Source organism: Heterodontus francisci, chromosome 4 (genome assembly GCF_036365525.1).
Source record: "Heterodontus francisci isolate sHetFra1 chromosome 4, sHetFra1.hap1, whole genome shotgun sequence".
In the NCBI taxonomy this organism is placed as follows: domain Eukaryota; kingdom Metazoa; phylum Chordata; class Chondrichthyes; order Heterodontiformes; family Heterodontidae; genus Heterodontus; species Heterodontus francisci.
The window spans coordinates 150,126,445-150,140,480 of record NC_090374.1 but is presented as its reverse complement, the minus strand read 5'-3'; the positions used below and the strand labels follow the sequence as shown (position 1 = coordinate 150,140,480).

General features: G+C 43.8%; 1 protein-coding gene across 2 annotated transcripts in view; it reads left to right on the top strand.

The window, feature by feature from the left end:
* fbxo10 (F-box protein 10) overlaps positions 1-14,036 on the top strand; it is a 97,472-nt gene that overhangs the window by 59,778 nt on the left and 23,658 nt on the right. For both annotated transcript variants that reach the window (XM_068030321.1, XM_068030322.1), the window contains exon 7: positions 1,916-2,068. In XM_068030321.1, the coding sequence (XP_067886422.1) occupies positions 1,916-2,068 (153 nt within the window). The remainder of the gene's footprint in view (positions 1-1,915; positions 2,069-14,036) is intronic.

Sequence of the window (14,036 nt, the reverse complement as noted above, 5' to 3'; positions counted from 1 at the left end):
AGATGTGGTCTCTTCAGACTACTAGAAAAGATTGGATGTCCACCAAAGCTACTAAGTATCATCACCTCATTCCATGACAATATGAAAGGCGCAATTCAACATGGCGGCACTCATCAGAGCCCTTTCCTATCCTGAGTGGCGTGAAACAGGGCTGTGTTCTCGCACCCACACTTTTTGGGATTTTCTTCTCCCTGCTGCTTTCACATGCGTTCAAGTCTTCTGAAGAAGGAATTTTCCTCCACACAAGATCAGGGGGCAGGTTGTTCAACCTTGCCCGTCTAAGAGCGAAGTCCAAAGTACGGAAAGTCCTCATCAGGGAACTCCTCTTTGCTGACGATGCTGCTTTAACATCTCACACTGAAGAGTGCCTGCAGAGCCTCATCGACAGGTTTGCGGCTGCCTGCAATGAATTTGGCCTAACCATCAGCCTCAAGAAAATGAACATCATGGGGCAGGACGTCAGAAATGCTTCATCCATCAATATTGGCGACCATGCTCTGGAAGTGGTTCAAGAGTTCACCTACCTAGGCTCAACTATCACCTGTCTCTCAATGCAGAAATCAACAAGCGCATGGGAAAGGCTTCCACTGCTATGTCCAGACTGGCCAAGAGGGTGTGGGAAAATGGCGCACTGACACGGAACACAAAAGTCTGAGTGTATCAATTCTGTGTCCTCAGTACCTTGCTCTATGGCAGCGAGGCCTGGACAACGTATGTCAGCCAAGAGCGACGTCTCAATTCATTAAATCTTCGATGCCTCCGGAGAATACTTGGCATCAGGTGGCAGGACCATATCTCCAACACAGAAGTCCTCGAGGCGGCCAACATCCCCAGCTTATACACACTACTGAGTCAGCAGCGCTTGAGATGGCTTGGCCATGTGAGCCGCATGGAAAATGGCAGGATCCCCAAAGACACATTGTGCAGCGAGCTCGCCACTGGTATCAGACCCACCGGCTGTCCATGTCTCCGCTTTAAAGACGTCTGCAAACGCGACATGAAGTCCTGTGACATTGATCACAAGTCGTGGGAGTCAGTTGCCAGCGTTCGCCAGAGCTGGCGAGCAGCCATAAAGGCGGGGCTAAAGTGTGGCGAGTTGAAGAGACTTAGTAGTTGGCAGGAAAAAAGACAAAAGCGCAAGGGGAGAGCCAACTGTGTAACAGCCCCGACAAACAAATTTTGCTGCAGCACCTGGGAAGAGCCTGTCACTCTAGAATTGGCCTTTATAGCCACTCCAGGCGCTGCTTCACAAACCACTGACCACCTCCAGGCGCTTACCCATTGTCTCTGTCTCTCGAGATAAGGAGGCCAAAGAAGAAGTAACCATTAACAGAAGTACAAAGATAATTGGGGGTGGGAGAGGGGTGAATCATCTTTGGCTGTTCCCTGTCCAATACTGCTGCTGGAGGAGTCCATAGGTTAAAGCAGAATTAGGCTCAGCTGTGATGCTCCTTACTGTTATGCAACCTGATGACATTCACTGTTCAGATCCACAAATGAGAAATAGGTAGAGCTGGGTGTCTGCAGCTCGTAAAAGCATGTTTGAGCAATGGTTACCGTCTTCAGGAGAAGAGGGGGATATTGGAGAAAAGAGGAGAATGATTGATTGAAAGCTACTGAAATGGTCAGGGGTCTTGGAAATGACACAGTGCAGTGTTGTACAGGCAGGTACGCACCTCCATCATTGTCCCATTCTTAACATTGTTTAATATGCAGCGTACTTTGCTGATGCAGCAGTAATTTCTGCCAAGGCTCAGCCCCTACCTCCCAGCCGTAGGTGTAAATGGCTAAACACTGCCAGTTCCACCAAACATTCACTAACTTGGTGATAGACAGATAAGTTCTTCTACAACACTTAATGTGGTTTGCATTTCAACATTTTATGGTTATAACATATATTTCATTTCATTTTTAGAAAATATTATACGTGAAAATCATTGGGGAGGTGCAGATATTCGGCGAGGAGGAGACCCTATCCTGAGAAAGAATCTTATCTGTTACGGTTATTCAGATGGCGTCGTTGTGGGCGAGCGAGGGAAAGGGTTGATAGAAGGGAATACCATATATGGTAAGGGTACGGTATGTTGTATTTCAGCTCATCTTTAATTTCTGTGCCTTGTGTAATTAAAACAAACCTACTTTGAGGTTTACTAACTAAACTGGCTTGAGTGCAGATTGGTTGTGTATGAATTAAGATATCCTGTCCGATTAATGATGTGGTAAAGATCTCCTTTATGTTGAAAGGGATTTACAGAATACAAATCAGAATTACGTCGAATCTATAGCATAGAAACGGGCCATTTGGCCCAACAAGCCAATGCAACTGTTTATACTCCACACAAGCCTCCTCCCACTCTAATTTTCTTTTCCTATCCTGCCGCTGTATCCACCTCAAATAGACACATTGCTGTTGCCGTTTTGCAAAGTACAATAGTTCTCTCCTGTGTTGATTTGTTAAAATCTCTACAGGGGGTACGCCATCCTGGAACAGTTTCTAGGTATTTAACTATAGGACAGAGAGCCCCTGGGCCACACTCAAGTAATGAATGGTGTTGATGTAGATCAGTTGAAAGAGATCAAGGGGTCTTAGTAAATGCAATATCCAACATGCCCAGCCAGTACAGAACAGCAATCACAAAACCCAATAGGATGTTAAACTACATCGTAAAACAGTCAGGGGAGTTGATGGTCAAAGTGTATAGTACTTTGGTCAGATGGCCTCTTAAGCACCGTGTCCAATTCTCATCACTGAGACATCAGACAGACTGATGCAGTGCAGAGCCACAACACTTAACCGCCCCCAGTGTTTAAGGGTGTGAGTTAAGGGTAAAGACCTTGGCTTTTCAGCCTGGAAAGGAGGTGCCTGAGAGGTGACCTTGTAGAACATTACATGATAGTAAACTGCATGGAAAAGCTATATCGGAGAATTGCTTTAAACCTACTTATTACAGCAGGAAAATAGGACCCAGGATCAAACTGGTAGAAGGCAAATTCAGGATTGATGTCAGGTAGTTCTTCACGCAGAAAGTGATTTGTACTTGGAATGGACTTGGGTCGAGTAATGAAGGTGAACTGCTGAATGTTTGACAAGTGTGTCATTGATTCACAATGACTTCATGTAAACAGCCCTGCTCTGATCAGTCCACAATGATCCATAGTGAATTCCATAGCTGTGATGAGAATGCAGTGCAGTCAATCTCACTGATTTAATTTGCATGGTTTCCAAATGTGTGTGTTCTGTTAACAGCATCCTCCACAGCCATGACAAGACCAGAGTAGGAAATTAATCTTTTACACTGAGAGCTTATAATCACGCTGAATGAAATCTGAACACATTTGAGCACCTATGTCTAATTCCTTTTGATCAGGGCTTACTGGCACTTTATTGAACAGATACTGTTCTTTTGTTTTGAGGTTTGATTGCAAAATTGTTAATGCTTTAGAGTTATGTTGGAATTGGATTCCAATTAGTCTTTTCAATTATTGAAAATGACACTACCTAATATGTCTGCTTTATTCTATAACTTCATATCTGATAGAAGGATAGGACAGATGGATGCGTGGCTGGAAAGATGGTGCAGGAGGGAGGGCTTTAGATTCCAGGGACACTGGGACCAGTTCTGGAGAAGATGGAACCTGTATAGGCTAGATGGGTTGCACCTGAACAGAGTTGGGACAAATTTCCTTGCGGGGCGATTTGCTAGTGCTATTTGGGACAGTTTAAACTATCTTGGCAGGGGTGTGAGAAACGGGAGGAACATCAAAGTGCACAGAGAATTGGGAGAGACAGATTGCACTAGAGTAGGAAATAGTAAGTTATTGGGTGTGGTCAGAGTAAAAGGGAAAGTAATAGTCTAATTTCGGGTCACTATGCATGTAAGTGAATGTGCGGAGTGTGAGCTGCAGGCGCAGATAACCGCATGGAAGTATGATGTTGTGGCAATAAGAGACCTGGCTGAAAGAAGGGCAGGTCTGGTACTAAATATTCCTGATAGAATGTATTCAGGAAAGGGGGGAGGAGTGTCAGTTTTGATTAAGGAGGACATTGCATTGCTGGAGAGAAATGTCCCAGAGGGGTCAAGGACAGAATCTATTTGGCTGGAGATGAGGAACAAAAATGGTGCAGTTACATTGCTCGGTGTAATATGTAGGCAACTGACCAGCGGGAAAGATGTAGCGGAACAAATTTGTAAGGAAATTACCGAAAGGTGCGAGATTTATAGAGCAATTATAATGGGGGATGTTAATTATCCGAATATAGACTGGGATAGTGGTAGTGTAAAGGGCAGAGAGAGGCAAGAGTTCCTAGAGTGTCTTCAGGGAAATTTTCTACAGCAGTGTCTAATGAGAAAGGAGGCACTACGAGACCTGGTTCTTGGGAATGAGATGATGCAAGTGGATCAAGTGTCAGTAGGGGAACATTTAGGGAATAGTAACCATTGTATCATAAGGTTTAGGTTAGCTATGGAAAAGGACAAGGAGCAGTCCAGAGAAAGAATAATGAACTGGGGGGAAATCCAACTTCAATGGGGTAGGAATGGATCTGACCCAGATAAATTGGAAGGCAAAATAGTAACTGAACAATGGGCTGCCTTTAAAGAAGAGGTAGTTTGGACACAGTTCGGTATATTCCCACGAAGGGGAAAGGTAGGGGAAACAAATCCAGAGCTCCCTGGACGACGAAAGAGACAGAGATTAAAATGAAGAAAAAGTGTGCTTTTTGTTAACAGGATCCAAGCCAAATGGCGAAGTATTGAGTTCGACGCAGATCCTTTTCTTGATGGTCTGTTTACTCACAAAACACAGCATTACATATTGCTGCTCACCACATCTCTTTTCCTCTTTCCCCCCCCCCCCCCCCCCCCACCATATGTCCCAACAGGGTCTCTTTATATCCTGCTCTGTCCTTAATCTTTAACAACAGAATTAACCTACCATTAACATTCATAACTGATGTCAGGTGGATAACACAACCAAGAACCAGGCAGAATACAGAGGATTCAGCGGGGAATTGAAAAAGCAAATAAGAGAAGCAAAGAGAGAGTATGAAAAGAGACTGGCAGCTAATATAAAAGGGAACCCAAAAGTCTTCTATAGGCATATTAGTAAAAGGGAGGTGTAAGGAGAAGTGGGGCCAATTAGGGACCAAAAGGGGGATTTACACAAAGAAGCAGAGGGCATGGCTGATGTATTAAATGAATACTTTGCATTTGTCTTTATGAAGGGAGAAGATGCTATGGTGGTCATGGTGAAAGAGGAGGTAATTCAGACACTGGAAGGGTTTAAAATTGATTAGATATTGGATAGGCTAGCTGTACTTAAAGTTGCTATGGCACCAGGATCGGATGAAATTCATCCAAGGATACTAAGGGAAGTGAGAGTGGCAATTGCGGAGGCATTGGCTGTAATTTTCCAGCCTTCCTTAGAATTCAGGGGCAGTGCCAGAGGACTGGAGAATTGCAAATGTTACACCCCTTTTCAAGGGTGTAAAGATAAGCCCAGCAACTACAGGCCAGTCAGTTTAACCTCGGTGGTGGGGAAGCTTCTAGAAACGATAATTGGGGACAAAATTAATCAGTTGGGCAAATGCGGATTAATTAGGGAAAGCCAGCACAGATTTGTTAAGGGTTCTGAAGAAGGGTCACTGACCCGAAACGTTAACTCTGCTTCTCTTTCCACAGATGCTGCCAGACCTGCTGAGTGATTCCAGCATTTCTTGTTTTTGTTTGTTCAGGGCAAGTTGTGTTTAACTAACTTGCTGGAGTTTTTTGATGAAGTAACAGAAAAGGTGGATCAGGGCATACATGAGTGTGTACATGGACTTCCAAAAAGCATTTGATAAAGTATCACAACAGACTTGAGCGAAGTTATAGCAACATGGATATGAAATTGGCTGAATGATAGGAAACAGAGAGTAGTGGTTAATGGATGTTTTTCAGACTGGAGGAAGATTTGTAGTGGAGATCCCCAAGGGTTGGTGTTAGGACCCTTGCCGTTCCTGATATATATTAATGACCTAGACCTTGGTGTACAGGGCATAATTTCAAAATTTGCAGATGATACAAAACTTGGAAGCATTGTGAACTGTGAGGAGGATAGTGTAGAACTTCAAAAGGACATAGGTTGGTGGAATGGGCGGACAAGATGAAATTTAATGCAAAGAAGTGTGAAGTGATTCATTTTGGTAGGAAAAACATGGAGAGACAACATAAACTAAAGCGTGCAATTCTAAAGGGGTTGCAGGAGCAGAGGAACCTGGGTGTATATGTGCATAAATCATTGGTGGCAGGACAGGTTGAGAGCGCAGTTAATAAAGCATACAACATCCGAGGCTTCATTAATAGGAGAATAGTGTACAAAAGCAAGGAAATATTAAACTTGTAAAGAACACTGTTTCGGCCTCAACTGTAGTATTGTGTCCAGTTCTGGGTGCCACACTTTAGGAAGGGCACTGGAGAGAGTGTAGAGAAGATTCACGAGAATGGTTCTAGGGATGAGGAACTTCAGTTACATGGATAGATTGGAGTAGTTGGTACTGCTTTCTTTGGAGAAGAGAAGGTTGAGAGGAGATTTGATGGAGGTATTCAAAAGCATGAGGGGTCTGTACAGAGTAGATAGGGAAAAACTGTTCCCAAGGGTGGAGGAATCGAAAACAAGAGAGCACAGATTTAAGGTAATTGACAAAAGAAGCAATAGTGACATAGCGAAAAACTTTTTCACGCAACGAGTGGTTAGGATCTGGAATGCACTGCCTGAGAGTGTGGTGGAGACAGGTTAAATTGAGGTATTCAAGAGGGAATTGAATTGTTATCTGAAAAGGAAGAATATGCAGGGTTACGGGGAGAAGGCCAGGGAGTGGCACTAGGCAAACTGTTCAGACATGACGGGCCAAATGGCCTCCTTCTGTGCTGTAACAATTCTGTGATTCCGATGTGTACTGTCCATTCTGGTCTCCGTATTATAAAAAGGATATAGAGACACTAGAGAAGGAGGGAAAAAAAAGATTCACAAGGATGATTCCAGGACCAAGAGGTTATAATTATCAGGAAAAACAGGCTGGGCCTCTTTCTTTACAAAAGTGAAGGGTGACCTGATTGGAGGTATTGAAGATAATGAAAGTGTTTGATAGAGTAGACATGGAGAAAGTGTTTCCACTGCGGAGAGATCAAAACCAGAGTCTTTAAATATCTGACAGTCACTAGTAAATCCAGAATGGAAGTCAGGAGAAACTTCTTTCCCCAAAGAGTGGTGAGAATGTGGAACTTGCTACCACATGGCGTAGTTGAAGTGAATAGCGTAGATGCATTTAAGGGGAAGTGATCATAATATGGTCAAGTTCAGTGTAGTGTTTGAAAGGGAGAGACATGGAACAGCTACTAAGAATCCAGATTTAGGTAAGGCTGACTTCAATGGGATAAGACAGAGACTGTCCACAGTAAACTGGGAAAATTTGTTAATAGGTCAAACGACAGAAGATCAGTGGGAGGTTTTTATTCTTTCATGGGATGTGGGCATCGCTGGCAAGGCCAGCATTTGTTGCCCATCCCTAATTGCCCTTGACAACTGAGTGGCTTGCTAGGCCATTCCAGAAGGCAGTTAAGAGTCAACCATATTGCTGTCTGGAGTCCCGTGCAGGCCAGTCCAAGAAAGGATGGCAGATTTCCTTTCTTAAAGAACAACAAAGAACAGTACAGCACAGGAACAGGCCATTCGGCCCTCCAAGCCTGGGCCGATCTTGATGCCTGCCTAAACGAAAACCTTCTGCACTTCCGGGGACCGTATCCCTCTATTCCCATCCTATTCAAGTATTTGTCAAGATGCCTCTTAAACGTCATTATCGTACCTGCTTCCACCACCTCCCCTGGCAGCAAGTTCCAGGTACTCACCACCCTCTGTGTAAAGAACTTGCCCCGCACATCCCCTCTAAACTTTGCCCCTCGCACCTTAAACCTATGTCCCCTAGTAACTGACTCTTCCACCCTGGGAAAAAGCTTCTGACTATCCACTCTGTCCATGCCGCTCATAACTTTGTAAACCTCTATCATGTCGCCCCTCCACCTCCGTCATTCCAGTGAAAACAATCCGAGTTTATCCAACCTCTCCTCATAGCTAATGCCCTCCAGACCAGGCAACATCCTGGTAAACCTCTTCTGTACCCTCTCCAAAGCCTCCACGTTCTTCTGGTAGTGTGGCGACCAGAATTGCACGCAATATTCTGAGTGTGGCCTAACTAAAGTTCTGTACAGCTGCAACATGTCTTGCCAATTTTAATACTCTATGCCCCGACCGATGAAGGCAAGCATGCCGTATGCCTTCTTGACTACCTTATCCACCTGCGTTGCCACTTTCAGTGACCTGTGGACCTGTACGCCCAGATCTCTCTGCCTGTCAATACTCCTAAGGGTTCTGCCATTTACTGTATACTTTCCACCTGCATTAGATCTTCCAAAATGCATTACCTCACATTTGTCCGGATTAAACTCCATCTGCCATTTCTCTGCCCAAGTCTCCAACCGATCTATATCCTGCTGTATCCTTTGACAATCCTCATCACTGTCCGCAACTCCACCAACCATTGTGTCGTCTGCAAACTTACTAATCAGACCAGCTACATTTTCCTCCAAATCATTTATATATACTACAAACAGCAAAGGTCCCAGCACTGATCCCTGCGGAACACCATTAGTCACATCCCTCCATTCAGAAAAGCACCCTTCCACTGCTACCCTCTGTCTTCTATGACCGAGCCAGTTCTGTATCCATCTTGCCAGCTCACCTCTGATCCCATGTGACTTCACCTTTTGTACCAGTCTGCCATGAGGGACCTTGTCAAAGGCTTTACTGAAGTCCATATAGATAACATCCACTGCCCTTCCTTCATCAATCATCTTTGTCACTTCCTCAAAAAAAACTCCATCAAATTAGTGAGACACGACCTCCCCTTCACAAAACCATGCTGCCTCTCGCTAAATGGGAGTAAATCCTGTCCCGAAGAATCCTCTCTAATAATTTCCCTACCACTGATGTAAGGCTCACCGGCCTATAATTTCCTGGATTATCTTTGCTACCCTTCTTAAACAAAGGAACAACATTGGCTATTCTCCAGTCCTCTGGGACCTCACCTGTAGCCAATGAGGATGCAAAGATTTCTGTCAAGGCCCCAGCAGTTTCTTCCCTTGCCTGCCTTAGTATTCTGGGGTAGATCCCATCAGGCCCTGGGGACTTATCTATCTTAATGCTTTGCAAGACACCCAACACCTCCTCCTTTTTGATAATGAGATAACTGAGACTATCTACACTCCCTTCCCTAGGCTCATCATCCACCAAGTCCTTCTCTTTGGTGAATACTGATGCAAAGTACTCACTTAGTACCGCGCCCATTTCCTCTGGCTCCACACATAGATTCCCTTCTCTGTCCTTGAGCGGGCCAACCCTTTCCCTAGTTACCCCTTTTAGCCCTCCTGACTCCTTGCTTAAGTTCCTTTCTACTGTCTTTATATTCCTCAAGGGATTCGTCTGTTCCTAGCCTTCCAGCCCTTACGAATGCTTGCTTTTTCTTTTTGACTAGGCTCACAATATCCCGCGTTATCCAAGGTTCCCGAAACTTGCCAAACTTATCCTTCTTCCTCACAGGAACATGCTGGTCCTGGATGCTAATCAACTGACATTTGAAAGACTCCCACATGTCTGATGTTGATTTACCCTCAAGGAGCTGCCCCCAATCTAAATTCTTCAGTTCCTGCCTAATATTGTTATAATTAGCCTTCCCCCAATTTAGCACCTTCACCCGAGGACTACTCTTATCCTTATCCACAAGGACCTTAAAACTTATGGAATTATGGTCACTGTTCCCGAAATGCTCCCCTACTGAAACTTCGACCACCTGGCCGGGCTCATTCCCCAATACCAGGTCCAGTACGGCCCCATCCCTAGTTAGACTTTCTACATATTGTTTCAAGAAGCACTCCTGGATGCTCCTTACAAATTCTGCCCCATCTAAGCCCCTAGCACTAAGTGAGTCCCAGTCAATATAGGGGAAGTTAAAATCACCCACCACTACAATCCTTTAGTTACCTTTCCATCTTTCCAAAATCTGTCTACATATCTGCTCCTCTACCTCCCGCTGACTGTTGGGAGGCCTGTAGAAAACCCCGAACATAGTGACTGCACCCTTCCTATTCCTGAGCTCCACCCATATTGCCTCGCTGCACGACCCCTCCGAGGTGTCCTCCTGCAGTACAGCTGTGATATTCTCCTTAGCAGTAATGCAACTCCCCCACCCCTTTTACAACCCCCTCTATCCCGCCTGAAGCTTCTAAATCCTGGAACATTTAGCTGCCAATCCTGTCCTTCCTTCAACCAAGTCTCTGTCATGGCAACAACATCATAGTTCCTAGTACTAATCCAAGCTCTAAGTTCATCTGCTTACCTGTTATACCTTTCGCATTGAACAAATGCACTTCAGACCACCAGTCCCGCTGCGCTCCTCAACATTTCCCTACCTGCTCTTCCTCTTAGTCTTACTGGCCTTATTTACTAGTTCCCCCTCATTTATTTCACTTGCTGTCCTATTGCTCTGGTTCCCACCCCCCTGCCACACTAGTTTAAACCCTCCCGAGTGACGCTAGCAAACCTCGCAGCCAGGATATTTGTGCCCCTCCAGTTTAGATGCAACCTGTCCTTCTCGTACAGGTCACATCTGTCCCTGAAGAGATCCCAATGGTCCAGATATCTGAAACCCTCCCTTCTACACCAGCTGTTCAGCCATGTGTTTTGCTGCACTATCTTCCTATTTCTAGCCTCACTGGGACGTGGCACAGGGAGTAATCCCGAGATTACAACCCTAGAGGTCCTGTCTTTTAACTTTAAAGGACATTAGTAAACCAGATGGGTTTTCACAACAATCGATAGTATCATGGCACCATTTTTAAAAAAAAAAATCATTCATGGGATGTAGGCGTCGCAGGCCAGGCCAGCATTTATTGCCTATCCCTAATTGCCCTTGAACTGAGTGGCTTGCTCAGCCATTTCGAGGGCATGTAACAGTTAACCACATTGCTGTGGATCTGGAGTCACATGTAGGCCAGACCAGGTAAGGATGGCAGATTTCCTTCCCTAAAGGACATTAGTGAACCAGATGAGTTTTTACAACAATCGACAATGGTTTCATGGCCATCATTAGACTAGCTTTTAAATTGGACTAGCTTTTAATTCCAGATTTATTAATTGAATTCAAATTCCACCTTCTGCTGTGGTGGGATTCGAACCCATGTCCCCAGAGCAATACCTGGGTCTCTGGGTTACTAGTCCAGTGACAATACCAGTAAGCCACCTTTAAGTGGTGTTCAAAAAACGAACTTAATGTGACACAGATCCAGTATGTACTCCTAAAGGGCAAGAGATTTACTTGCCAAAAAAGACAGCCATGGAAAACTAGAGACGTAGAGGCATCATAAAACTAAAAGAAAAAGCATACAAAATGCAAAATGTAGCATGGATCCTAGTGAATGGGAAAGATACAGAGAGCAGCAAAGGGTGACAAAGTAGTAAGAGCTACAAAAAAAAAAGAGCAGGAAAAGAAACTTGCAAGGTAAATCAAAATCAACACACAAAGCTTACAATTATATTCGGAAAAGAGGGTGGCCAGGAGGAATGTGAGCCCTTTGAAAACTGATCATGGTGATGCTGTCAATGAAAATAAGGAAATGGCAGACATGCTAAAGGATTACTTTGCACCAGTATTTACAGTAGAGGAAGAGGTCAGCATGCCAGACATCACAAGGAAACTATTATTGAATCAGACTTTTAAAAAAATTAATGTAAGCAAGGTAACAGTAGTGGAGAAATTAATGGCACTAAAGAGCAACAGATCCTCAGATCAGATGGTTTCCATCCCAGGGTTTTAAAGGAAGTAGGTGAGAACTTTGCAGATGCCCAAACTAAAATCTTCCAAAGTACTCTCTCTCTATTCAGGAATCATTCCTTTAGATTGGAAGATTGCTATTTAAGAAGGGTGACAGAGAGAAACCAGGGAGTTATAGATCAGTTAGCCTAACCTCTTGTCAGGAAATTGCTAGAGTCTATAATTAAGGATAGAGTGACTGAACACCTTGAAAATTTTCATCTGATCAGAGAGATCCAGCATAGATTTGTAAAAAGATTATGCCTGATGAATCTGATTTGAATTTTTTGAACAGGTGACTAGAGTAGTGGACAGGGAAATGTATATGGATTAAAACAGAAAATGCTGGAAATACACAGCAGATCTGGCAGCATCTGTGGAGAAACAGTTAACATTTCAGATCTGTGACCTTTCATCAGAATATGCATGGATGTTATTTAACTGGACTTCCAGAATGCATTTGATAAAGTTCCTCCAAAGAGACTGTTCGCTAATGTTGAAGTTCAGCTAATTGAAGGTAAATTATTAACCTGATTAGGAAATTGGTTAAGCGGAAGGAGATGGAGTAAGTATAATGGGAAGATACACTAATTGGCAGGATGTGATAAGTGGTGTCCTGCAAAGATTTGCGTTGGGGCCTCAACTATTCAGTTGATGCAATAGAAAGCTACATATCCAAATTTGCCAATGATACAAAGATAGGAGGCATTGTAAACAGTGTAGTTGGAAGCATAACATTACAAAGAGATATTGATAGTTAAGTGAATAGGCAAAACTCTGGTAAATTTATTTCATTGTAGACAAGCGTGAGGTCCTTCACTTTGGACCTCAAAAGGATAGAACAGGGTATTTTCCAAATGGCGAAAAGCTAGAAACAGTGGAGGTCCAAAGAGTCTTGGGGATCCAGTTACACAGTTCATTAAAATGTCATGAACAGGTACAGAAAATAATCAAAAAGGCTAATGGAATGTTGGCCTTTATATCTAGCAGAATAGAATATAAGGGGGTAGAAGACATGCTTCAGTTATACAAAGCCCTGGTCAGATTGCATCTAGAGTACTATGAGCAGTTCTAGGCACCACACTTTAGGATGGATATACTGGTTTTGGAGGGATTGCAGCATAGATTTAACAATGGATCTCCCAATCTAGCCTATTTCACTAGTTGGGGCATAGTCAAAACATTAGAGCCAGACCTTTTGGGAGTGAAACTAGGAAGCAGTTCTTTGCAGAAAGGGTGGTAAAGGTTTGGAAACAGTAATTGATGTAATTTTTAATAATTTTAAAACTGAGATTGATAGATTTTTGTTAACTAAAGCTATCAAGGGATATGGGGCAAAGGCCAGAATATGGAGTGATGTTGTAGATCCGCCATGATCTCACTGAATGGCAGAACAGCCTGAGGGGCTAAATGGCCTACTCCTGTTCTCTATGAATGGTGGATATGCTGATAGGGTTAGACGAAGAGGGGAGGATGGAGGCTTGTGTGGCGCATAAATGCTGGCATAGACTAGTTGAGCCACATAGCCAGTTGTTGTGCTGTAAACGCAATGCAATTTCAGTGAGGGTTTTCTTTAGAGACTTGTGATTATCCCTGTATAGAGGCTGAAATCTGAAAACTCTGAATAAGCAGTGATTTTAGTGCTTCATATTGAGAGTCCATCCATGTGTTTCATCCTGTTAAGACTTTAACATCCTGTCAGTCAGGCAGACCTCAATCGCCCTGTAAAGGTGATGCTTTACTTGCTTACTTACAATGGGTAGGTCAGGTTAAAATTCACATTTGTCCTCCCATCCCATCACATTGACTGCAATGGTCTTGGGTTTGACTCCCAATCAGTACCAAGGTAGCTGATGTCAAAAAAAAAACAGCAGTTGGGAAGGGCCATGATGTGCGAATGGGGTCAGTCTTGGCGATCATGTCATAACACTTGCCGTCTAACCACCCACATGAAGATCAGCTACCAAGTAGGCACTGGGGTGGGGGTTATTGATGGAACTGTATGCCTGCGTGGGTTACACACTTCCATTGACAGATTTTTTAAAAAAGAGCAAAAATCTGATAGGACAAATGCATCTTGAATAAAGACATTCTCTTTTCTGAATCCCAATTTAAGAATTTCATTTCATTCGTA